The sequence below is a fragment of the Mycteria americana genome, chromosome 9, assembly GCF_035582795.1.
Source record: "Mycteria americana isolate JAX WOST 10 ecotype Jacksonville Zoo and Gardens chromosome 9, USCA_MyAme_1.0, whole genome shotgun sequence".
Taxonomy (NCBI): domain Eukaryota; kingdom Metazoa; phylum Chordata; class Aves; order Ciconiiformes; family Ciconiidae; genus Mycteria; species Mycteria americana.
This window is the reverse complement of record NC_134373.1, coordinates 25,533,531-25,561,023: the sequence shown is the minus strand read 5'-3', so window position 1 is coordinate 25,561,023 and position 27,493 is coordinate 25,533,531. Positions and strand designations below refer to the sequence as shown.

The following is a 27,493-nucleotide window of genomic DNA, read 5'->3' as shown; positions in this document are numbered from 1 at the left end:
TTCATGAGCTGTCAGTGCTATTTCAAGTTGTATTCAACAACGTTCTCATTTCTTAAATCGATTTGCTCAATCAAACTTTCATTTATTAAGTGAAAAACTTCCTGAACTCTCTCATATCAGGTTCTTTTATTTAACTCTTTATTTTATAGCAACTTTGCTTACACAACTTAGCCTTAATCCGAAGCCTGTAGCAGACCATGGGGAAATTCCCTATGACTTCATTGGACTGTGGATCCAGTAAATGGAAATTTTTCAAAAGTACCTTAGCAGTTGCCGAGCAAAAGTCTCACTGACTTGGCTTTGTGCTCTTGTGAGCTTAGTTGCTTTACAAAATACCCCCTGCCCTTCAATCAGAGCATGAGGAGCTCGCTGACCTTACTTCAGTGAGTCATTCCAGTAAAGGCATCAGGATGACTCACTGGAGTAAAGGTCTGGTGGGGTAAAACAAACCAGGAGTAGAATAGGTATAAACCTGCATAGGCAACAACTCCCTGTCCTTTGTACATGTTGTGGATTCCCTTGAAATTTGTCTTAGGGTTGTGTTTGGTGGGGTTTTTTAAACGTCTTTTCATTTGGAAAACTTTGTCAGTAAACCAAAGCACTCTAATAAAGGACTGCAACACGTTGTACAGGACGCAGAGCTCTTTGCCGCACACAGCCAGAGCAGTAACACTGTGCCCTGGGCATCAGGTTGGTAACATTGGTAGCTCTGGATGTGTCCAGTTTTCCCTTGACATTTGTTTTAGAGTTCGGTGCTTATGTTGCTATTGAAACAATGCAGAGATTCTTAGATAATAATTTATTTGCATTAGCTGGGCTCTCACAAAAGGACCAAACATAGCAAACCTCTAGGTAAAACCGTGAATGTTGGTACGTGCTGATGTTACAGGAAATATCACCATATAGTCCCTCTTCCACCAGCTGCAAAACTATGAGGCTCAAATAGAGTGCAACTGTGAGAGAAAATTAAATGCTGCTGACCACCAAGTCGTAATACTTTGAATCGTGGTGTCTGTACTGGGTCATTATGAACACACCTTGCTGTTGTGAGAGGTCAAAATACGCACCTTATGCTGCTGAAAATGAATGCATAAAGAGTGACAAACTCCAGTTTCTTAGATCTTAATATCTGTGAGGACTGCTAATGGTGTTTTAAATCTACTAAGCTGCCTGGCCATAGTTTGGGGACAAATAGCGGACAGTTTAGTCAGCCTTAAGCCGTTCACAGAGAAAAATTTGTGGTTCAAAAAATTTTCTGAATTAAACAACAGACAAAGCAGCGTTACAAACTTGTGCCCTTGTGTTACCTGTCCTTTTTTAATATATTATTTCTTTGGTCTTATTTTCCTGTAAGTGAAAGGACCAAGCACTGAAAAAAAAAGAGTGGAATTTTTCTGAAATTTTAAAATCCTGGAATGACTTTAATTAAACGGCCTGATATCTGTCACAATGCATTTTAGCCTACAGCTCTGCAATACAAAGTTATGCAGAATTCGGTGTTAAACAAAGCAGGCAGAAATATGCTTACAGAAGAAAATGAGTCATACTTGGAAAGAACACGAGAACTCCTTGTAACAAATATTTTGACAGCTCAGACTTTCTTAACTTGCTTACTTCCTCTCTGAAGCTTTTAGATAGCAACACATGGTGAATGGTATTAGCAAACCTTGTGTTTGTACAGCAAGCAAAGACTTGAAAGCACTTTAAAAGCGTTAAAAGATTTAGCCTAACTCTACTCTTGGGGGGCAAATAGTTATTTATTCATTTTTTCTGGGTAAAGAAACAGAGACATCAGGCATTGAATTACACTGCTGAGAGTATCATGAGAGGGCTGTGACAAAAATGGAATTAGATCTTCTGTTTTGCATGTGATTTTTAACCCCCATTTCCCCCTTCCCAGTCCAAAAAAAATCAGGTATCTTCACTTATGTCAAGTAAGGTGGTTTTCAGTGTTTCCTGCTTGGAAGATTTTCAATCATGAAGCAATAAGATTGTTAACCTTTAAGGTTAAGTGTAATAAAATGGGCTCTGGGAAATCTTGAGTGTGACATGTTGCTACTCGTACACATTGTACATCTTGAAATGTATGTGGGATTTTAAGAACTTGTGAGCAACTCTGGTGCATGGTCCAGACATGCTGTACCTGAATGAGGACATGGCCCGAAGGCAGGAGCACTGTTCTCCAGCCGCCTTCCTGCCGCTACGGGAGGGGAGCGAGCACCAAGCTCAGAGCCCCCTCCAAACCCTGCCCACAGCACGGCTGAACTCGGGACCGGCCGAAACAACTCGAGCTGCAGTGGGGTCACCACTGACAGCTCTGGGAGATGATCTGCTCAAAGCACGCAGCAGCTGAAAAGTCAACAATGTCCTGGGCATCATGAGCAAGGATGCTGAGAACAGGAGAGAGGGCATCATTTTGCCTCTGTATAAACCTTAGTGTGCCCTGTCTTGCATACTGCAAGCTCTTCTGGTCTCCACATCTCAGGAAGGACTCATCGGAGTCAGGGAGGGTAAAGAGGAGATCAGCTAAAGTCACCAAGGGGATGGAGCAGCTGAGGAGAGACTTAAAAAGCTGGGATTGTCCAATTTGGAGAGAAGGTTGCAGGGATGGAAGGTGTCTCAGTGATAAAATATTATGAAATCATGGAGATAGGGTGAATGCAGAGCTGTTATTCACCAAACCTTGCAACACCAGAACTAAGGTGCACTCAGTGAAATTTTAAAGCATAGGGAGTAGTTTAAAACGGGAAAAAGAAAAATGTATCTTGACACAGTGCAACTGAACTCCTTTTTGCCACAGAAGGCAATGGAGACTGAAAACATCAGCAGATTCAAAAAGAAGAGTAGAAAAAAAAAAATCGTAGACAATAGGTAACACTAAGGGGAAGAGGCAAGGATGCGCTCTCCACCTTTCCAGGGTTCCAGCAAGGCAGAAGGTGCCGTGACACGGCAATTAGAGGAAGCACCGTTCTGCACTTAACATAATGTTACAGCAAAGGCACCAGGACACAGCACTGGAACAATCATTTCATGTTTTTCCATTACTCATTGGGCAACAAAATGGTATTTCAGCTGCTAAATGTAGGAACCTCTGTCTATATGTTAGAGTGCCAGCCTCAAGGAATCCTGATAGGAACCAGATGTGACTAACAATAAGTTGGACTCCAGAAGTGAAATCCTGGTGCCACTGGATGTTTAGCAATAGCTTTGCTCATGTAAAGGTTTCCCCCCCTATTTATTACAATGTGTAGACTCCCAAGATTAACCTTGAAGTTCTTTGCTTATTTAATTTTCCATAGTATAGAGAATCTTCTGGTATTTTGTATTTCATTTTAAAAAAATCATAACTCACCAATTGTATTGCTTTTATAAGAGTTGGAATAATTTGGTTTGCTTTCCTATCATCAAGACCAACATAATTTGGGGCATAATGATGACTGTCTGATCCAGTTGATAGGAGGAAGAGCAGGAAAAAAAAAAGTAAGGAAAGAAATAGAAGCTCTTTGCAAAGAGCTATTTTGCATTGCAGCCAACTGGTAGAGCAGGTTTTTAATAAAAAGGGGCTGAGAGGGAAGAGAGAAATCTATGGTATATCAGCATATACGTAAATGAATGTATCTCTGTAAAGACATGTAAAACTGTCTAAAAACATTCCCCTTAAAGAAGTGAACAAGGCAGCCAGGATGCATTTTACAAACAAAGCTCTGAGGAGCAGCGCTGTGTTTATGTTCCTGTCATCTTTACTGTATTTCTTGGTATTATCTAAACAAACCCATTCAAGTCTTGGCATTATCTAAACAAACCCATTTTGGCTCCTGCATTCTGCTTTTTAAAAACCTCAGAACAGCCTCACAGGGGCAGCATCAAATTGCTAAAGCAGAGCAGAACACGGAGCAAAGGACAGTGCTTTTTTCCCCCAGATATTCCTGCAGAGCAATTGTACATCTGCTCTGGTGACAGCTACCGATGGGAAGAGAGTTCACTCCCGTAGAAGTATGGAACTGGGAGACTTAACTACCTATATAAAAGAAGGCTTAAGAGTAGGTGTGAAATAGAGGACTACGAAGAAGGCAAGACAGATGAGAGACTGATGTGAATTTAACATTCCAGCACAAGTAAGGAATGACAGAATGTTATAGGAATTTCGTTTGGAAAACCCTGAAAACTGGATATAGTTCTATATAGTTGTTGTAGTAGTCACTTTCTAGCTCAAATGGAATCCAATACACAGCATTAATAGCAAGGCTTGCCAAAGCTTTAGGCTGCAAGCTGTGACCTTTCACCTAGATATGCTGACTGTATACTGAACGTTTGCTTAGCTCCATGATGGAAGGCCCCCGAAACCGGTGCAAACCAGAAAGATAAGGAAGCTACAATCGTCAGCAGAAGCTGCAGCCTTAGAGGTAAGAAAAGAATCGGCCCGCCTAGAGACAATGGAAGGGCCCAGTGAAGAACGGGAAAACCCCAGACCCTAACATTACTATCGGTCCGAACTGTCGCGTCAGGGGAGGGGAACTGAGAGCGTTACGGGTATGACCGCCCAGGGGTTGCTTTGTATTGGGTCCCCCTCCGGAGACGCCCAGCTCCAGCTGCTTCTACCGCTGTACCGCTCCGTGAGTTCGCCTGGCGTACGTTGTACCGGAGGCTGCTCTGGGGAAGCCTCGGGTCGAGCCAGAGGGGAGGGGAAGCGCCCGAGAGCGAGCGCGTGTGAGCCAGGGGTCGGAAAGGGGCACCCGTCACCTCCGCGGAGCTGCCGCGCGAAGGCACTCCGGTCCGAGCAGTTAGAGTCTCGGGCGGGGAGTGTGCGACGCCCTGAACGGTGTGTGAGTGCTCGGGCAGCGGCTGCGCCTTTAACGTGGTTCTATAGTTCATTTCGGTAGAGATTAATAAGCATAAATTACAAACAAAACTACTGTTTCTGTGCTCACTTAATCCACAGGGTAAACAAAACTTCTCCTGTTAAGGGCAGCACCTGAGCATAAAAAAAATTATGTTCTTGTAATCAGCGCAGAAAAAGAATCAAAGACACTTGGTTTTACCAAATTGCAATCTAATTTTGAAAATATAAACATGCAGGAAGAAAACGTGATAACTGCCTTACCTGATACGCAGCAATGATCAACTGGAGAATATTTCCAGAATCCTTCTGTAGTCGTCCAACAGTAGCTCCAGGAATAAGCTTTGCATAGCTCTGAAAATATATTAAGAAAAATTTAAAGCATAAAAAAAAAGGCTAAGTGGCAGGGTAGGTGACAAGGAGATACCATCTGGAAAAGAATAAAATACATTGGAGCCAACTACAATAAATAATAGTGACATTTTCAAGGACCCTTGCAGACTCAATGACTTACGCCCTATTGAAAAAGTCCTATGGAGAAGTGTTTCACTGAAAATTAATGGGACATGTATTGGTAAATCACTCTGTGTGCTTGGAAGTTTGATACTACAGGATTTTTCCGCTATAATTTTTAAATTTAGAAGGAAGATATATTCTATCAACAGTTGTGTTTTTGTTTAATAAAAATAACCAAACCCAGCTTCAGCTGCTCTGCTGTTGCTGTACTATTTGAGTCTTAGACTCTATAGTCAATAACAGCTTTTTTATCTTTGCAAGCTTTTTTATCTTTGCAAGCAACTAAGCGTCTTGCATTCTGATTAGTGAGGGCACAGAAGTTAAGAAGTTTAAAGTAAAGGCTACAAGAACTTTGAACAAAGGCCTTAAAAAACTGCTGCTGGTTTATGATCGATGTAACACCCCACATGTATCCCAGTGGTCTGTGGCTACGATTGATTGTATGTTGACTTTATGTTCATAATACCATGCCAATTTAACAATTGATTTCAGAAATAAGTTTTCTTTTCTTTTTGCATTCTATTGCATTGTGACACTAACATGCCATCCAGCAGCTAGGTTTTAAATATGCTCGACAAAAATTTATCTTGCCTGATTAACTACGTGAACTTCTCTTGCTTGTACCCAAGCCTTTGGAAAATAATAAGTGTTCATCATTAAAAACACACATTGTAGCATTCATTTTCCTTTGCAATTTATCATATCAGTGCTGTTATTTTAATTTTAAAAAATTCCAGAGAGCTATTAATAAACATGGATAATCTGATACCCTTATATCCCTCTTATATTTTACATCTCCAAAAGACCTGTGATTACTTTATATGTTATGTATGGAATACTTATCATTCATTAGATTTCTAAAGTGCTATTGTAAATCAGTGGGATTAACTGCATTTTATGTTACAGCTGGTGACTTTGCATTCCTGACTCCTCCTGTGATTAGTGCTCTCTCAAGGATTCATAGAATATTGAAACTCTGCATTTTGTACACGTGGACCTTTCAGGAGATAATTATAAGAAAAGACGATAAACCTGGAATTTAAAGTGTAGCACCCTTTAATCTGTGGCATGCAAAACAAACAGCAGGGATATACTGTTCTGAAGACTTCGTTTTATCTTTCCTCTTTGAACAAAAATTTTCTGCATGGTGATACAAGGATGACGTTGCAGTCCCGGTCTAAGTGTGTATCTCCCGTCCATTGGTTAAACCCTGCCTTTTAGCACATATTTCTGTTTAACCATTAACAAGGTGAGGCAGACTGATGCTTTTGGAGTGCTACTATCATAAAACTATCCAAAGGATGCCATGGATTTTAGTCTTTTAGCAAATATTCATTAAAAGATGAACTGCCTTTTTATAGAGATACTCTGATTCCTGCTAGTGAAATTTGACAATTATGTATTTGAGCTCAGTGGCGTTATGTCTAACTTTCAGCACTGTAAATGGTAGAAGAATTTTCATCATAAATAGAGTGTAATGCCAGATTCATAAAAATCATTTGAAATTCTGTACAATCGCAGAGACTGGAGTATTTTTAGTTCAATTTTCAGCAGTGAAATACAGTCTGAAAAACCCAATTTTCAAGCTGTATTCTCCTGTGATATAAAAAGAAATAATTTGTCCAAAAAAGATCACTTTCTGTTTCAAAAGAAGTGCTGTTTAGTCAGGATTAAAGAGGGAGTCTTTTCCCTCATCTAAGTTTTAATAAATTTTTAAAGAATTCTGCTTGAAAACAAATAATATCAACAATAATAACAACTGCTTCATGAAACCTTGCAGACTGGTATTTTCTTTTATACCAAAACAGGATCTACACAGTTTGTCAAAATATCATTACTATTGCAATATTCACAGATGCTTTTTGAGTGAATAGCTTTTATAGAATAAAAACATTCCCTGCTGCTTTGGTAAGACTCAGCTGAGACTAATGATGCAAAAAGTTAGACATATATGAATATATTCTGAAAGACCTTTTTTCGGGAAAAAAAAATCCTTTTTATAAATAATCTCAAATTATCAGGGCTCAGTGTAAGGAACTTCCTCCCCTCTCTAGCACTTAATTTTGCATGGCCTTATAAATGTTTCCATGTGACTGCTTTTAAAGTCCTTGTATCAGAACTAAACCTTCCCCCTCTTTTAGATTGCTGTGCAGTAGCTGTTTGGTGGCGTGGAAGGATCAAAACTAAAACCACCTATGTTACAAGCATACGTATTCTGTGCTTGTGCAATCCATAATATTTGTGTGTTAGATAATAATACACATACGTGTAAGTGGATAAACTGAAAATTCAGTTGAAGAGGATCAAGAATATTAAATGACTGAATTATTTTGGGCTAAATTGTTGGGGATTATACAGGGCTAGAAATATAAAATATATATTTGACAGTCTGAACACAGCACTTAAGACTAATGGAATCTATCAAGTCTATTTAAAGAGGTGCTTTCTACGTCCTCACAGTCATTTTAATGTACGTTTGTCCCTAAGAACTGAATTATAAATAGGAATGGTCAATTTTGGGGTCTGATATAATTAGATGCTGCGCTCAAGTAGATTAGAGATGAGATATTTGGCGAGAGGCTTTCCACCTCAAAGGGTAATTAAGTTTGGGAGGGTTTTCTGAGGGAGATTGCAGAATCTCCATCATGGAGGCTTTTAAAAAGAAGGAAAACACCAAGACAAGAGTGGTTTAATGGTGGTGCCCAAGTGCCAGTTTAGGGTCCTCTCCCAGCTCTTCCAGGCTACCCGAGCAGTGGCCTTAACACAGGAATAACTCTCATTGTCTTTGTTCTTTTTACATTCTTAAGCATGGATACCTGGTTATTTACATTTATATTACAAATTTGAACCACGCAGATGAAAACGTGACACTATTGTCCTGTTTGCAGGTCGTACATATACCCTTGAAAGTATACTGTAGTGTGGAAAACCTGCAGTGAGACATATATGACTTTTGTACTTGCTTTGACTGATTTTCCACATCACCTACAGGACAGAAAGCAGACCATAACAACTATAGCTATCCAAATAAATGACAGAAAGCAGTATTGAAAAGATGAAAGTAGCAGATAGAATATATTGAATGGGATTACTATATATCCTACAAGATAGAAGATAGTTGCACTTTTTTTTCCCTAACAAAGAAAGTAACAAGAACAAACCATTCCCCGGCCGGGTTAACAATGGCTTGCATTTTTTGTTAGCTATAAATCTTCGTTTAGTGTTCCCAGTGAACAAAGGGTGCCACTTGATAACTTTGATACTGGTATAACCCTGACACAGGGATACTGAAATAGAAACCCCCTGATAAGAACACTGTTGGCCAACTCTGAGGGTGACCATCAGCAATTTCCAAGGGAAAATATAATGCCACCAGTAAGAGAAAAGTTTCTTTGGACAAAATAAGGCTCTGTAAATCAAAGAGGTACTTCCAAACTACCTCCTAGAACAGCCCTCGTTCATGCAGCTCCTATTAAAATCAGGGAAAAGATTTCACTTGTCATTAATTGGGCCCCTATTAAGAAATTGTTGAGCAATAATGAGATTTAGTAAAAGTTTTTTAATGTACAAATTTTAACTAATCTATGCTATGACTATAGAATCCCACTGCATTTGTAAGTGATTGACTTCTACTATTGTTGACCTAAATTTTCATGCTTCAGCTCACTACTCAATGCAGTCTTTAAAAAGGCCAGGCAGTCAGTACTCCAAGGTGCGGAGCGAGTCCTCCCTTGTCAAGACTGTAATCTGAGAATCAGTTTATGAAAGATGTGGCTCTTGTAACTTTTGTCAAACACCTGGAGTATTAGTCTTGCTCAAGACAACTCTACAAGTGGAACCAGTCAGAGAAGCACTGAGGAGTCCTCCCTGGGTTACACAGAGGATAGAAATAGAAAACCATCATACTGGTGAGTACCTCAAGGGCTCATCTGCTCTCTCTGCTGTAACATAGGACCTTTTGCCCTACCCTTTCTTTCCTATTTTCCATGTGGTTATCACACCAGAGGAGCACCTTTCTTCTCATTCCTTTACTTTTGGCTTTTAATGAGGAATGTTGTGAGAAGGTTTTTCCTTTGGAAAGCCAAGCTTATTTTACCAGCAGGATCGCCCTTATTGACTCCCTCTCAACCAACCCGAATAAATTTGGAGGCACAATTCCTCTCCCCTTGTCCCCCTTCACAGAGCAGTATGTGGCCAGGCAGCCAAGCATAGGCTCCAAACCCCCTTATTATCCTCACTGAATTCTTCTCTAGAATTTCTTTTTGCATATGAAGATTTCTTCCCAGCAGCAGAACTGGACAGAAAAGGAAATAAGAATTGCCAATATCCTTCTTATTTTATCTTAGAGGGCTTTTGCTCACATTCACTGCAAAAAGCAGTTAAGCAGCCGTTGGCGGCTCTGCCTCGGCTCATAGCTGGAACACCAACGGGCCAAAAGCAGCACGGGGCTTCAGGAGGGCTTATATCTGTGGAGTCTGAAAACAAGTGCCTGCACAGATGACTGCTGGAGCTGCAGGTATGAATGATATTCAGCTTATGAAAAATACAGATTTTGCATATCCATAACCACTGCCCCTCTGCTCTCCCCTCTCTCCTGGCTCCCATTTCCCATGACATGACTTCATAGAGCAGGAAATTGCTTCATAGAACAGGATTCTGTGAATCCCAACATCAAAAATTCGTGTAATGAAGTGTTTTCCCTCAGTGGACATGAGGAATGATACATGAGGGAAGAGGACTTCGTCCATCATGTTTTGTATTTTTAATCTTGCCACTACTTTCCTGTTTGTCTCATTGGAAAGAGACACAGAAACAAAGACAAATTAATAAAACTCTCAGGTCAGCTGAAAGAAAACCCCCATTATCTCAAAGTTGAGCATGAAGACAAATGTATTTTTCAGAATATATTCTTGTCTTATAAAAGTAAGAACAGGCTCAATGGTCCTTCTCTAGCCTTATAAAATACAAAAGGCTAATCACAATGATTACACTGAATAGTTTAGCAGTGCTTAGTTTGACAATCTTTGACTTAAAAAATTAGTGTGATTCAACTTGAAATTCAACTTAAAAGTTACCTAAGAACATCAAAATTAATATATGAAGAAGCACTTCCTAAGTAAAAGAACCTTTCTCTGATATATAATTTCTTAGCCATTTTTATTACATAAATATCTTACAGAATTCAGTCCTTAATACTAGAATTACTGAATCAGCTGTGCAGAAGGGTGAACCTTAAAACAAATACTGGACAACTTGAACATTTTAGTTTGCTCACCTCATATATGTGAACTTGCTCATTCGTTACAGCAAAAATTAACAAAACATTGTTTTGCACAAGTTTGTCAATTAATTGTCCGATTGTGGGATACTCCTGCAAACAAACAGAGGAGAGCCACATCAATCCATTTTTCATGTGCGTCCAGTTGCTAATTATCTCCCATGAAACACACATTCAAATGATCATAATTAATACCGTATTTTCTGTATAGTATAAACTATAATTAGGCACCACATGTATACAAAATAAGACAGTATATAATTTCCTCGCCGTGTTTTTAAGGAAACCGCTCTGAGAAAAGTACAGTGCCATCCTCCATACTGGGACACTTGGCTCCGTAGCATCTGTGATATATACATAAAATCCAAAGAATAACACTGCGCCAGAGCAACCGGCTATTTGTCCTATGCTGAACACACATTCAGTATTTTTGAACACTGAACCTTAAGCTGATAAGTTCTCCTATGTGAACAGTGGCCTACAAATTCCTGAACTCCTCCTGAATTCACACCCTTGCAGGAACACAATTAATGCAAATTTTGCCTTCCCTGCGGAAGGAAATACTAGTCAGTCCTGTTCCATGTGTTTTCCAGGTTAGCAGGAATAAGACTTGTGCTTTCTTTTTTCCTAGCTGTAATCTATCATAATTCCATACAAACACACTGTTCTCTTTTTACTAAAATGTGCAATTACAAATAAAATAGATCTCTGACAGCAAATATCTGCATTCCTCAACTCCTACACATTTCAGTTATGAAGTATACTTTCATTAATTTTCTAAGTTACTCATGTTAGTCTTTAGATTTCCAGAATGTGAGAGTTGTACAAAATTCATAGCAAATTACCAGAACAGTTGACATGGAATATTCATTATTGTGGTCCAAATGACAGTTCCCATCATTAGGAATAACAATCCCTGCCAGTTTACTGTCCATCCCAAAATGGGAATCAGCATCACTCACAAACACCAGCAAATGTAGAGAATCATTCCTCCATCCAATTTTTTCCTGTCATTTAAAATACATTAGATTAGCAGGGTGCATTGCACTCACAATATAGAAAAGCAGCAAAAGATTTGGAGAATGGCATCTCAAAATAAATGAAGCGAATCATTTTAAAGGGAACGTCAAAAACATGACAACATCTCTTTTAAGAGATGATGATCATTCCATTGTCTTTGGCTAACATTTTGTCTCCCTGTCCCTGTGTTTAATAACATGGACTGGCCATGTTCATGTCAATCTGCTTACTACTCTAAATATAGTTCATCAAAAATAGTTAAAGAAAAAACAATGAAGAAAACAGACCCAATAATTATACAGTTCATATTTTCTTTATGCCTGGCAATTAAAAAGAAACACTAAAATATTGCAATATGCATGTTTAACTTGATACAGCCAAAATATTTTCACACAAATCTAATGAGGCTCTTGGACTGCATTAAAAAATCTTGAAAAATAATGATCTGCTTCTCTGAAATATAACCATATAATTCTAGATGTGGTAATATACAGAATAATTAATAATATACCTAGAAGTTTCAATTACCTTGCAAACAGCTGCCTGCATAATTGCATCGAATCCTCCCTCTGGAGTGTCTATATTAGCAGAGATTCGCTGTCCTTTCACAATTTCGTTGAATTTTTCAGCATCATTTGTTAGTGGCAAAACGTGTTTGTAGCCAAAGGTGGGTAGGCACTCGTATGGCACACTTCTACAAGATAAGTGAGACAGCTTATGGGTAATACAGAGTGAAAAATCACTACAATGGCTACTTCGCAGGCCCGTCTGGATTAGGTTTTGGTCACGTATCTCTGTGTCCGAGAGAGATCTAGTGAGAAACGTAAGAGAATCATAGAGCATCCAGTGAGGTGGGCAATGCAAACAGGTCTGCATAAAGCCTGGGAGATGCCTCCTAGAGCGGAGTCATTCAGCCAGTTAACAACGTGCAGCGCTTGCCGTGCTCCCTGCTGTACCTTGTTTTCACACTCAGAAACACATTAGGATCTCTTGTCCCTTAGTGACACTCAGAGAGCAGCACCAAGCTGCTGCAGGCCTGCTTCAGGCTGCAGAGCACAGCTGCTCCTCCACGTAGGTTCGGAAAGGGCTAGGGCAGCCTGGGTTCGGGGGTACTGCCAGACCTCCAGGGAAAAAAACCAGGAAAACAACATTGATGGGTCAATGAAACCGCTATTCTGCGCTGGGTTTGAGTTTGCACCTGCTTGGTATAGCAACGACATAAAATTGTTGTATATATGTATATTCTAGCAAATCAAAGAAAAATACATAATTATTCTGCATACCGGTTAGCTAACCCATTAAGCACATTTGTATCTAGCAGCAACAGCTAAAAAGCAGAATCACTCCCAGACTCCTCTCTCCAAGTAACATAAGACTCAGACATATGAGCCTTAACATAACAACCGAATAATGGCCAGAGTGCAAAACTAAAAGAAACAAATCTTGTTTCCCAAACGGACTCAGTTACAGCTGGAAGAGGGCAGAGGTGCCAGTGAGGCTGCTGAATTGAATTTTATCCTGAAGATTAATATTATGACTTAATGTTGGCATGCAAACAGAGGTAGGTATTTTCCCTGCCTACCTGCAAGGGTTGTTTATTTCTTCAGCTGTAGTTTTGATAAATGGTGAAACTGGTTTTTCAACAAAAGATCCAAACCCCAGTCTGAAGTTGCTTGTCAGTTTTGACATTTCTTTGGAAAGAGTTGAACCCAGTTCTTTGATTGTATTCAGATCATCATCCATGGAGGCTGAAAGATCCATGAGGTAATAGAGATCAATTGGATAATCTTCAGTTTGGCGAACCTTGATCTGTATTGTTTCTTCATGTCCTGTGAAGGTCATGGGAAAACGGGATACATATCAGCACTTCTGAACAGAAGTTATGAGCAACACCAAGTTGTTCATAAACTTGTATATATGGTGAAAATTATGTAGTATTTCAAATCATCAGCAGAATTAAAAAAAAAAAAGTCAAAAATTCTCTGTCGACTAAAATCTCAAACAGGAGGTTTGAAAAATTAAAAGCCGTTCTAGTGTTTTTTCTAAACTGTTCTTCAGTAAAGCCATAACCATAGATTTACAACTGATTGCTGTCATTTAAAAATATGAGAACATCACTTTGGCACTATTAGAAAATTTAGATATGAAGCTAATTAAAACTAAAGGTAGCACTTATGGGACATACCATCTACTTTAGAAATTTAAAGAAAACCAGAGTGTACACACAGGTTTAATTCTCAGTTCCAACACTATGATATGACCTAACTGGGTGTCTCTTACGTTTCTTTATTCCAAATTTTCTCCAGGAAAAATTCACATCTCAAGGACCCCAAAGTAGGTCTGGAGTGTTTCCATAAATGTCACTGGTACCTTGTAAATCCTCAAAGCAAGATTTTATGCTGCCTCTGAGATACGCTGTTTGCCAGACCTGCGGGGGAGAGGCACAGGAGCAGGGCTGGAGAGGGGTGGGGGGGTTCCACTCTCTCACTGCCACCTCAATGGCAAGAGAATAGAAGAACTAAAGAAATATATCCTTACTTTTATGATGTACCCAGCACTTCTGAAAGTATTTTGAACTCAGTCGAACCTAGCTTCCATCTGATGAGTCAACAGATCATTTTGGACTCAATACAGGTTTTTTACCTTTATTCTACCAAGATTTTTTTTTAGACCATTCAGTCTGAGAAGCTTCAGTATATCATATTGGCTGAAAAAAAAAAAAATCCCACATCTATGAACTGAGTGACTTACCTGGTCGCAGCCTGAGAGTTACTTTTTGAGGAGAAATCTGTGTGACATCAGAATTGTTCTGCGTCGCTACAGTTAGGGGCTTGTTTCTGTGAATTTCCACTTCTGAAATGGGAAATTCAATCAAATTCAACTGGCATCCTTTTGACAAGAGATTTTCTGGGGTATCACACCTCCCATGAATTCCAGCCGAGTCCGTGTAATTCTAAAGCAAACAGGAGAAGGAATGGACGAGTTCAATGTATTTACTGACCGACCACCAGCACTTGGCTGACGAAAGGTCAATCCAATGCAGGGAACAGAAACAAAGGTGCAAGTTAGTGCAAACTAGTGCAGAAAGAGATCTAGGTGGCACAGGAATCTAAATTTGCCCTTCATGGATCATGTCACACAGGTGTATAATTAATGTAACTTACACCGATTTGGTACCCTGGGAGAAACCGCTCTATTGTTGGGGAACGGGAGTTGTGCCACTCGCTGCATTTGGCTTCTCGCAATACTGGGAATGATGACACAAAGCCCCTGTGAGCCCCTGGTTTTTCTATTACAGGATTATGCCGCAAATTCATCAGTCTTTCCTAAACAGTTTTGAACTGCTGATGGAACAACAGCATTTAATAACAGAAGAGGTCTCGCAGAGCTCCTACAAGCTCTGCTCCTACAAATAAGCTCCTACAAATTTTGTGACAAACTGACGGTGGGATACCCAGCGTTCACTGGTTTTTTCTGACCTACTCTTTCTCCTCAACACTCATTTAACATGTTCACTGAAGCAGGTAGCAAGTCCTTGTTACTTTGCCTGGCGCCCAACAGGCACCACAGCCTCCCTCCCTCGCTCCCCAGCACCGGCAGGGCTCCCGTATGCCCACGTCTACCTGCTTACATTTGGCCCAGCATCCTACTTGACCTTCTCCTGTCCGGAGGAAATCATAAGTCTATCGATATCAGTTGGATAGCTTGCAGTTTATTTTTGTTATTCATTTCAAAGCACTTGATACGCATTCCTTTCCACAACACCGCTGCAGGGTAGGTACTATCCCCGCGTAGCAGTGAAGTTAATGGTTAGTTTTACAAAGAGGCTTCTGTGCCTTATTACCATTTCCTAGAGCTATGCCTAGAGTTTAGATCCTCAAAATCAGTCAGTTGCCTCCTGAACTGGAAACAGCTCTGGCCTGTGAGACCTTTTGACCAAACCCTGGGCAATGCCCGGCAGAACCGGCACCAAAACATTCAATTCCTGGTCGTGGGCCCATGCCATGGGGCCGCTCTTTTCTCCTGGATTTGGGTAAGCAACCTGGGGTTCAGCCATTAAGCCACAAATATTCTCTGAATTCAGTCATTGAAAAACTTTCCATCCAAAGCAAAACAAATTTACTTTAAACCTATTAAAACCAGAACTGGGACCCTTCTTTCCACCAAAATATCACCCTTCATGCCTGAAAATTATCAGGGATCTTATATATTTTGGTGGAAGCAATGTTGAGGCACCTGATGGGAACAGTGGTTTGTTATTCTTCAGACCGAATCTGATGTCTTCGCTCAGGCAAAACTCTCACCAACTGCTTCTTGAATACAGTGCGCATGAAAATCATGTACCGTTATAATACTTTCACAGGGAGATCCATATCAACTCCTTTAGTTACACACTTTGAGTTGCTGGCTTTTCAAAATATGTGAAGAGGCAAACTCATATCTCAAATACAATTACAAGGTGTGCTTTTATCCTACAGGAAACAGTGGTTTCTTTGGAGGCACTTGTGTTTACTCTGACACTACTCTGACATCTTTTGCACTCTTGATGTGTTGTTCTCCAGCAAACAAGTGAATGAGCCCATGAACAAAGAAAAATATCACGTTTACTAGTCTGAGTTTTTCAATAGTTCCACTTTTTTTTAAAAAAAAAAATCAATAAATTATGTTTCTTTTTTTTTTTTCTGAAAATACATGGCAGTAGTCAAAATTGTGTGATCAAATTTCATTTCAAGAAAATCCTGTTTTGATTGTTAAGTACAAACATAAAAACAACTGCAAACACACTAATGTGGGTGGGGTTTTTTTCCCATGGTAGTACTTTTTGCAAACGGCTGTATTATTTTCAGGAAACTTATTTTTTAAAAAAGTGCTGTTTGGTCTTTGTCAGTTACTTCATAAAGCAGTATGTTAGTCCCATGCTAGGTATCATTTTGCTAGTCAAAAAAGCAAGAAATACTTTTAACAGCAAAGGTATAAATCAGAAACTATCATGAAAAATACTTATTTTATTTCTCTTTTTTTTCTGGCAAGTTTTTAATAGTGATAGCTGACTATCTTGCTAACATTAATGAACTAAGACCTAGAATATTTACTGTGAAGTAGGGAGATATTATTTAGCATCATTTACAGGTGAAAGTTTTAAAAGCAGAGATGTTAAGTGACTTGCCTGGGGTTATACAGAAAGTCTGCAACAGATATATAGGAAACAAATCCAGATTTTTTTTTTAAGCCCAATGTTTTAGCCAAAACTCTTACACCTATATCATACTAATTATAAAACTGACACTATCATCATACGTAAAATCAGCCACAGATTAATCATTTGTATATGCAAACTGACTGGAGCACCTTCTGTTTCCACTGTCTGGCTTGGCATGTAATATGTAAGATGCAGTCTGGTCTCTGACTTGATGTCTGGTGCTTCAGCAGCAGCACTGTGGGTGAGTCAGCCCTGAGGCTGATGACCTGAGCCCCTCTAATAGCACTTTTATTTCTGCTTTAGATGAGGAAGGTTGCTTAAAAAAAAAAAAAAAAAAAAAAGCAATGAATAATAGACCATAAAGTCTAGATTGAATTCCACTTTTGATCCCCAGGAAGGCTTCACTAAGCGCTGCATGCATTACAAAATCATGGGCTGACCCAATTAAGTCAATACTTCATCACTCAGAGCTACTACAAACACTTCAAGTCTTACTTTGAATTTTTTTTGTATCATTTACTCTACCTCTTGAAAACACCAAGCACAGTGTGGTCCAGAAAGCAAACAATCTTCACAAGTCACTGATCTTTCCTGAGAACAGGTCCCTAAATTTAAATCCAAGAAGATAAAAGACTATTAATAATGTGTTTAATCATTCAATTTATGAAGACCCTTGTCATTTAGAGAATGTGGGAGGTGAAAAATGCACACATTTAGCCATATTTAGGATTACTGATAAAATTCCTTCATGAAGGTATTTCTATTGGTAAAAGATTAACTCTAATAAAAATTAAAACCTCACAACTGCTGGCAATTAACATACTTACTTTTGCACGCTTTATGGATGGCATTCACCGAGAACATGTTACGTGTTTTCTCCAGCGCACCTGATAAAGTGTTACATGTGTTTCTACTATGGTGCAGGTAAGACACTGCCAACATAACCAAGGATATTAAAAGAACAGATTTATGTTCACTCTATATGCTTAAAATTGCTTCACTCGGTCTGTAGATACTTGATATGATTTTAATTTATTGTGCAAGTACCAGTGAAACATTCAGTCACATGTAGAGTATTAAGTTTCTCAGCGGATCAAACAGTGATTAGTACAACCAAAATTGCTCAAATGCCCGTCTCTTTCATACATGTTGTGCTATGTAATGAGCACATAAATCTTAGATGAATTTGCAGGCTAGCCCTACAGCAGTCTGTCAAAAAAAAAAGTCATTAAACAGAAAGGAATGCTTAAATACAGAAGACAGAAAGCTATTTGTATCAACTTCAAGTAAGAAACAATGCAAAAATAGTTTTGAAATGGATCTCCCTACCCCTGAGCCTTACCTTGCACACAGTTATTTCTTTGCAGAAATAGGAAACAGAGGCAAAGCAATTCAATCCCCATTCGTTTTCAGTGCTGGCTGCATGACAAAAAAATATTAGCGTGTTAATTATCATCCGCGTAGAGGTAGAATGTCGTAAAAATCATATGTTCCCGGAGGGTACGTTTTCAGATGTCACCTACACCGGATTGCGAGGAAACTTCAACCCTACCAGGACAGACCATGAATAAAAGTGAAAACGAGGGCTACCTGGGCAGGTAAAGAGGACAAGCTGTGCATAAAGTAACATGAACTTGGTTATCACTTCCTTGTTTTCCTGGACTCCTTATAAGGTAGAAGGGGAAAATTCATTCAGGTGAAGATTTCTGTCAATCCCACTTGCTCTGGGTCCTAGAGCAACCCAGCCAAGAGAGCGAGTTTTTGTGTGTACAGCAACTCTTAAAAGGCTCCTCTAAAATAACGCCTTTAATCGTTCCCTGACGGAGCGCGTTAGGCAGACAGGTCATAGGACTGCCAAGTGAGCATACCTGGAGAGATGTAAAAATCCCATTCTTTCAGATTTCCTGATGTGGAAGGAAACTTGTAAAGGCAACTGTGAAAAAAAAACAAAAAGCAATCACTTATGAGAATTGAGGACGTGGCTTCAGTAATTCAAGATACAGAGTACCTTTATTTTATTAACATTGCAAACTGAAAAGGAAATGCTGCAGTTGTGGATCTTTTTAATATGTAGAAGAAGGAATAATTGCATTCTCAGTTCTGCAACTGACTGTGAAAAAAATCATGTCAGCTTCAACTCTGTGTAATAAGTGGCCAAATATTCCACGGCAGAGATACAACAATATAACAAGTTATTGCTATCTCTTTTTTTCCCCCACCTGGAATGAAGGCAAAATATGTATTTCTTACAACCTTATTAAAGGAAATAAAATTTCTTATTTGTAGATTTCATCTCTTCCCATCTTTTATGCTCTGCTATTGTCTGTTTTGAAAATCATTTGTTCAGGACAAGCTGTCTCTTATCATAAGGGTTTGCAACCGACTCTACACACTGCAGCATAAAATTATAATTTCATCAGTTGTGTTGCTGGCCTGAAAACATATATCCGTTCTTCCTACAGTCAGAAATCCTACCAAAGTCAGCTCATAAGGACTAGGTTGCTCTCACCAAGAGAACTGGCAGGATCAGACCTCCCTTTTCAAACTGGTGGTAGCTGCAGTCCTGGGGCAGGATGTGATGGTAGGGATGGGTCTATACTAGTTAAACTCAACATGCCTGGAAACATTCCTGGGCATTGAGGCCAACTGGCACAGAAAGACCTGAGTTTATGCTTGCAAATTGCCTATTGGGACCATTCTAGCAACCAAATTGTGCCCAGAAATTGTTTGCAGAGAGTGGTAATTGGAAGAGGTCAAATTCATGCCAGGGAGCATTTTAACAGTTTAATAGCATAGACAGTCTCATTCTAGTGCCTGGAAATATTCCCAGGCCCATCCGATTTTACTAGTATTTACACAGTCTATGGGTGGTTCCACAGCAGCTCAAGCTGGATTACATCAAGCCTACCTTTGCCCTGCCCTTGTGTTCCCACCCCTTCGCTCCTACCAGTACTCATGTCCAAACAAATGGTGAGCTGATTCAAACTGATCCAATTAAAATCCAGTCACCTTCTGTGGGGAAGGTGGGGGGCTCCTTTTCTTCTGGGTGGGTCCCTTGAATCGTGTGGCTGCCCAGTTCCAAGCGAGTGCCAGGTCAAGGGAGGGAGCAGGAAAGACAGGCAGGGTTGGCAGGAAAGGTGGGAATACGTTAGACTGAATTTAGCCCATCTTAGGCTATTGTGGAACCGTATCTTAACATTTCTATTTACAGCAACATTCCTAAGTCTCCTTCAGCTGCCTTCTATACCTTGGAGTGTCCTTTGTAAGGCACTTGTTCAGCTACAGCAATTTCCTGTGGCATGAAAAAAGTATTGATTAGATTATGTTCCCTCAGCTGGTGAAGACACAACTCCGTGAGGGTATATCTGTACTCTGTCTGTAACTACATAAGGTCAAAAAGAAGGGGAGTCAACTGAAAATGTTTGCTCATACTAAGAAAAAAAACCTCCTGTAAGTGCCATCCAACACATCTTATTTCCCTGTTTTTAATTTACATTTGTGTACATGTCCTTTAATATTGTTGCTATGTCTACAGCCTTGTGGAGCTCCAAAACCCAGTGCTTTCCCTTTCAATGTGGAAGGTCACTTTGTAGCTCTTACTAGCCCCTGGTAATATAACAATAGTTCAAAGCGTGTGCTCAAAGGACTTGGTGGCAATCCTTCAGCCACCAAAAGGTACCAGACACCAGCAGTATCCCAGATTAAGGACCAGCCAGCTGAATAGCTGGCAATTAGCAAATGCTTGTTCTTAGATTCAAGATATCAAACTTTTTAGTGTAGAGAGAATGAATAACACAGCCTACATAAAACTTACAAATTCTGTTTGATATTATCACTTGCCCATTTGCTTGTGTGGTAATATTTTATATAGGTCTTGGCAAGGACAGCATGACTGGAGGCTAAGTGCCTGCCTCTGAATGGGATGGCTGCCAAAGACTATCTGAATAAGTCTTGCCTGAATAAAATAACTAAGTTTCTGCAAATTATTAAGAACAGACCTCCCCAGATTGTCTGGAGAGAGCAGAGAAGGAAAAGAAAGTAGCAGAAGAAACAACAAAAAAAAAAACCACACAGGAAAAAAAGAGAGAAAAGTCAAGGTCAGTTTTGATTTTTAAAAACTCACACAATGAGAAGTCACAAGACTGGACAGAGGGGGAATAAAAAACTCACTGATAGGGGCACAGGAGGTTAAGAGAGATCCAGGAAGGGAGACAGCATGTACCAAGAGTAGATCTTGGGCAAGGCAAGAAAACCTAGGCAGGAAGCTGACAGATTATTCTTGTTTTGAAACGTCACCAAATATCTTGTGCATTATCTAAAGGTAAGTTGACCAGGAAATTACTCTACTCATTCAATGCTTTATTGGCTGTAACTATCACACATGCTAGAAGAGCAGAATTGCAATCCGGAGTAGCCACGCTGATGTGGGGAGGATGTGTAAAAAGCCTTTGGGGTTCTGGCATTGCTTGGTTTGACAGCAAGGTTCCCCTTCTTTATAAGATTTGTAAGACAGAGTGTTGTTTCGTGCACCCAAATTAGAGGCATTGATTCAATGAGATATAACAAAAAGGTAGTTTACAGTACAGACAGAATGCAATTATTATTGCTTTCATCAGCCACTACATATTCATTTTGGAGCAAATTCTGGTCTCAGTTAAATCAGGGTTATGGTTTTATAATGACACATTGGAACAGAAAACAGCTGTTTATCTTTCAGTATGGGCAATGCTGAACAATGCAAGTCTGTGGTTCTTTAAAAGATAATAAAATTTGTATAGGATAAAATCTTTAGTGCATTTTCCCCCATACCTGGCACTTATAATACATGATGATAGCACAGAAAGATATTCTGTTCATCCAATCAACTTTTAACAAATTCACTGGCAAGTAACAAACATTGAATATCGAGGTACAGAAAGCAAGCAAGCTAATGTTGGGGACAGGGAATAAGAAATAAACTAAAAAACAGACTCAAGTTTTATTTCATTAATAATAGTGGGCTTTTTTTCTCTGGAACAACCGTGTATCTTTTCTAGCACGCTGAGCTGAATCCCCAGCTCAGCCTGGTGATGGGTCTGTAAAGGTTTCAGAAGGGGAAGCGTTTGCCTACAGATGCGTGCCTCACCATTGGCTCATTCAAATCTAAAAATGACTTCATTTTAGAAAAAATACCAACCTCTCCTGCAAACAGGGTATGAACTGATGTAGCATAACTATACATACAGGGAGACCAGCCCAAGGGAAAACAACAATTAGTTCCTTTTGTGTTAGACAAAACCTGGAAGAGGAGGCATGCTAGGTCCAGTGAAAGCTTATCAGTCAACATAAGAGATCAGTATGTCCCAAACTCACCAGAGCAAAGAAAGTCTCTTTTAATTAGAAGCTGGAGAGCTATCCATACGGAGGAGAAATTCTTGTAAGCGATCTCTCAGCCTCACACACAACCCAGCTCTTAATTCCCAATGCTCTTCTTATACACACTCTCACCCTGAAAGCCTAGAAAAATATGTAGCAATTTGAAGTCTGAATGTTCCACAGGCTGAGACGGTTCTCAGAATATTTACAAAGGTGGGGGGAAGTGTCTCCTGCACTTCAGAAAACATTTCTCTCTTCTTGCCCTTCATCAGAGAGTTTTGTGGGACTGGGAGCAGTGAGGTGGGGTCTCCCTTCTCCCCATCATATGCAGTGACATTCACCTCCTCAGTGCATCTGTAAGAGGCAAAGGGCTACACCCCTTAGGTCAGAGGCAGGTTGCTTTGCATTTGAAACATTTGGTGACCTTATTCTCTCCCTGGTTGGCTTCCAAATCAAATTTGACTAGAAAGCTCCTGACAATCTCTAATGGGGAATCAAAGTAGACTTCAAAAGTTTCGGTCAAACTTTTTAATCCGAAAGAGAGCAACTGAAGAATATGCAAAAGTCTACAGAATGGGCGGTTAAAATACTTTTCTCCCAAAGAAGACATCTGTTCTGTAGCTGCACAGTCAAGTGCTTCCGGACTCTTGGGCCAGCAGAAATGGAAGGCATTTTCTTCGGAAAAAGCCTATCCAGAAATATATCCCTCAGCAGCCTGACAGACCCAGTGCCAGAGAACAGCAATGACAGATGTTTCAGCGGATGCCTGTCAATTAGCTAAGCAACGAAGCCTGAGAAAAAGTTTTCAGGCCTGAAACTTAGATTCCTCTCCAAGGAACTAGAAGTTGTTTGAGTAGCCACATAGCAGTGTGAATGTCCTGCAAACAGGACAATCCAGCACAGACAGAAACCACACACAAATACTGCAGTGACGCTGGAAGGACTGTCCTGTCTCTACCTTTGCTGCAGCATAGGTCCTGGCAATACTTTAGGGAGAGCTGGCAAAAATATTTAAAAAGGAAGCAACACTCCCTAACGAACAGTTGTATTTAATGGGGAAATTCACAGTGATGGTGAATGCAACTAATCAGTAATTTGTCCTTTTTTTTTTTTTAGTTGAAAAGTTTTCTATATATAAAACAATAGTATCACGTATCAAATCAGTGTGTAAAATAAATAAATGCATCGGGATTTATACATTTTAAATGCCAGTTGATACTATTTGCTATCTCTTTCTTTGTTATCTCTTTCTTTGTTAATCAGTATGGTGAAATATGGGTATTGCTCCAACAGAAAATGGCATCAATCCAAAGAAACTGCTATAAGCATTCGGGTCCCGTATAAATGACATGGAGCCTGCGGAGTGACAAGAGCCGCTTTGTTCCAGCTCCCATGTTTTGGGGTGTACTAATATCATAGCCCATTAGGGGCCTAGGACCAAACCACTGCTGTAGGGTAAGCCACAGAGCCCACCCGAGACGTGGGCAGGTGTGTGGACAGGCAAAGGCCTCTCTTACTCTCCTCTCCCGGCGTGGTTTGCAAGCACCGCTACGCATGATGGAGAGCGGCTTTAGAAGACGACGAGGGGCGTCTGTAGCTCCTTCCAGCGGGTCGCGGGAGCTGAAGAGCCACACAGAGGAAAGGAATTTTTCCCCTCCAGCTCTGAGCAAAGCGGGGTGTTGGGGATTCATGAGTCAGGCCATGATTCACGCTCTGGTCTCCTCTCGTTTCCGGAGCAGCGTGCTGCTGTTAGACGAGGGCAGAGAGTGAAGTCAACAACTTACCTCTGAACAAACAGAGAAGAAGAGGAGGAAGAAGGAGGAATTGCTCACCAACTGTGCAAAGAACAGCGGGCAGGCAACCCAGGGTATTTTCAACCCGTGTTTACCTTGCCTGCAGCTCTGACCCAGCTGGTTCCAGCCACGGGCGTGAGCAAACATTTGTCCTCAGTTTCCTTCGCATGGGTGAGCACCTTGACAGATTTGTTTGCTTTTCAGATTTGAATACACTCTCACACTCAAAGCGAAATAATCAGACCTCTGAACTGCAGAAGGGCTCAGGTGGAACCGGTGGGAAAACCACATGGCATTCGAGCGGGACTGCCAGCCAGCAGCCCACGGCACTCAAAACATGCCCGGGATTTCCACACAGCCTGTTGAATCTGGCCTCAGTTTCTGTTTGCTTTTCGCAGTTACATGGTACACCTTGCTCACGCTATAAAAGCCTGGCGCTGGGGCACCAGAGCAAGCATCTCCGTTCAGCGCTGGTGCAAGGCTGAACACGCTGGTGGTGGGAACTGCGCCGAGCACTGACTCCACAGCACCTCAGACCTCCTGCGCTTTAGCCGAAGAGCTTTCTGTAACTTACTCCCTTCAGACTAATGCTAAGCGCAGACTGGACCTGCTGTCCCCGTTACAGAGGGGCCAAAGTGAGTCCTGAGGCAGGCGGGTTGCAGCGGCACCAGGAGAAAGGCGAAGCTTTAGCCCAGTCCTGCAGCAGGCTGGGCTCGGCAACAACACAGAGGGAGGACTTGCTTTTGAAAAAAGCCGGTAGGGTTGTGTAAACACGGTGTATTCAGGTCTGATTTATCCAGATGTAAATTCTAAACTACTGAGCTGGGATTAAATCACTTGTAAAAAGTGATTCCACGCTGGTGTCATACACAGAAAATAAATTTATCTTATAGTTGACCTTGCTGTACTTAGACCTACACAAGTCCAGTGCTTTGCTGAAACACAGGGTTTGAATCAGGTTAATCTAGAATAGCCAAACCAGATAAGCACGTTCAGCTCAGCCCCCAAACAGCTGCTAGAAACTGAGGAAAATGGGCTCAGGCAGTGCCCGAAAGCGGCCCCGTTCCGAAGCCTTCCCGGAGCTGTTCTGACCTGGGCCGGCGCGGTTCTGCTGGCAGCCGGGCAGCGCGGGCCCTCGCTCCCGGCGGGCAGAGGAGGGGACGGCGGCCTGGAGCCTGCCCCGCAGACCCTGCCATCCTATGGCCACTCCGCCGCTCTGGAGCCGAGAGAGGGTTCCTTTAAAACTTACGTGGAAAAAAAGGCGTTCGGATACGAAGAGCCCTATTACCTTTTAGCAGTATTTTGCTTTGCTACGTACGTAAGAACCTTTGGAGATGTTCGTATCTTTGTTAAACAGTTTGGTCATTTATGTTATATTAAAGTTACAATTTTTTGTTAGCATGCTTTTTTCAAATTCCTGACTCATCTGTCACAGTAAACAGAACATTACTTCTAGTGTCTTTGTTATAAGACCAGTTACATGATTCTGCAATGTCAGAAATGGTTTCCAATATCTTTGTCAGTATAAATTATTACCGCATTTTGAAAATCTTGCCTTATTGTGTTGTGTGGGTTTCTAATGGAAATAGGAAGGAAATGTAAACCAACGGTGCCCACTCACATGTAAACAGAAACATTGGAAAAACAACCTTATATAGAACGATTAGTGCTTCTACAGTTCTTCTTAAAGAACTGGTAAGAACTGTTGATATTATATATCTAACTAAAACCATGCAAGACTAGGAACATGTAAATAGAACCACCTCTAAATAAAAATAAAATCAACTAAATCAATTCCAAGTATTTTGGCTGAGTAATACCAAAAGTATAAGGCAGGGCGGATTTTCCCTATCAGTGTTTTCCAGGAGTTCAAAATGATCGATCGTGTATATACTGTCAGTAATATTTGATCCACTGATGCCTTATGCTTCTTATCTCATATGTTTGCAACCGCATTGCTGTGCTTTGGTTGGACACTTAGCACACAGAATTACCATGATTTTAAACTTTTTTTTTTTTAATTTCTTAACATTCTGTAGCACGTTCATATGTCACAGGAGGCCATACAGTCATGCTTTCTGTCTGAACCAATAAATTAACAGAAATTTCAAAAAATACTATTGCTACAATAGTACAAAGCAGAGAGCACAACACTACAAAGGATCTTATAGATACTGAAGATGTGTCCTTTTGCCTTACACAACTGTGTTAATAAACTTCTGAAAAATCCATCATAAGACTACTCAGACTATTTAACTCTCTGGCAGAGAGGGAAATAGAAAGTGGCTCTACTCACCTTTATGGTATGTGCAAGAACTAGGTGAATTCTGTATTATCCAGTTTGCAAGCAAATAAATTCCATTTTACTGTGATACCCTCACCTACAGTGGTTTGTTCCTGTCACTCTTACTAGAAGACTGTTTCAGAGACTTCACTCTTCTCATGGCTGGAAGCCTCCTCAGCTCCAGCCTGGATGGACTAACTTTCAATTTATATCCATTTGTTTTAATGACAACATTGTCTGGTAACTTAAATAACTTCTTTCCTTTCCTAGTATTTGCCCTGCCCTTCTTTCCCCTCCCCTTGATGTATTTATAGACAGCAATTGTATATCCCTCATTCTTTGTTTTGTCCAGTACTACTTCTCTGCATTTCTTTCAATGCTCCTTCCTACTATGGGTGGCAGACTGTTCACAGTACTCCAGAAGAGCTTTGACCAGTACCTCCTACAACAGTGTCCGTACTTACATATCCCTCCTTAAGTCTCCTGCATCGTATCCAAGGAGGATCATTTCTGCCTTTCCCATGGCTCCATCCCAGCTCTCTCAGCATCCTTCTATGACTGACCAAGACATTATGGTCTTTCTCTTGCCCAACTGATAACCCACAATTCATAACAGAAATCGTTTCCACCTCAGTTTGTGTGTGATCTGGCACTTGTGCTACTAACTTCTGCTCCACACTTCCAGCTCTCAAGTTGCCCCACAATGCATATATAATGGTATGGACATTTTTCTCATCTGACCATGCCACTTTTAGCAGCAATGAAAGTATTAATACTTTCAGAGACTAGCTGAAATTGTGATGCTTGAAAATCTCTACCCAACATTTAGGTAGCCCAATAATTCCCTTTCCAGAACAGATGGTATCATACATACATTTCCTCAGCCCTTATACATTGTATTAAACATTTATTGCTTTCATCCTATTTTCTCCATTTTATCTCCACACCCTTATTTATTCTTTCTTGCAAAAAATGTGTACAAAATTTCCATATTACTAAGGTCAGATTAATGAAGCTGTAGATGTGAGGTCACTTTTTCCTCTGCTCTTCTCTCTCTCTCCTTTGTTTTGGCGGATCTTTTAAGAAAAACTTGGTCCTGTACTTGGAATTTAATCTGCTCATCCTTTCAGCATTTTTGGATAGATAGCAGACATCATTCCACTATGGGCCTACTATACTCTGGATTTACTTTTCAAGTTTGTAAATGTTA

At 40.4% G+C, this 27,493-nt stretch overlaps 1 protein-coding gene across 1 annotated transcript in view; it reads right to left on the bottom strand.

Moving 5' to 3' along the window:
• Window positions 1-18,254, bottom strand: part of ITGB6 (integrin subunit beta 6) — a 32,893-nt gene extending 14,639 nt beyond the window's left edge. Inside the window, exons 1-8 of the mRNA XM_075511806.1 lie at window positions 18,194-18,254; window positions 17,377-17,456; window positions 14,403-14,604; window positions 13,234-13,480; window positions 12,180-12,345; window positions 11,477-11,638; window positions 10,629-10,724; window positions 5,102-5,191 (exon numbers count right to left, since the gene is read on the bottom strand). Coding sequence (XP_075367921.1) covers window positions 5,102-5,191; window positions 10,629-10,724; window positions 11,477-11,638; window positions 12,180-12,345; window positions 13,234-13,480; window positions 14,403-14,604; window positions 17,377-17,456; window positions 18,194-18,254 — 1,104 coding nt within the window. The remainder of the gene's footprint in view (window positions 1-5,101; window positions 5,192-10,628; window positions 10,725-11,476; window positions 11,639-12,179; window positions 12,346-13,233; window positions 13,481-14,402; window positions 14,605-17,376; window positions 17,457-18,193) is intronic.
• Between the last annotated feature and the right edge of the window lie 9,239 nt (window positions 18,255-27,493).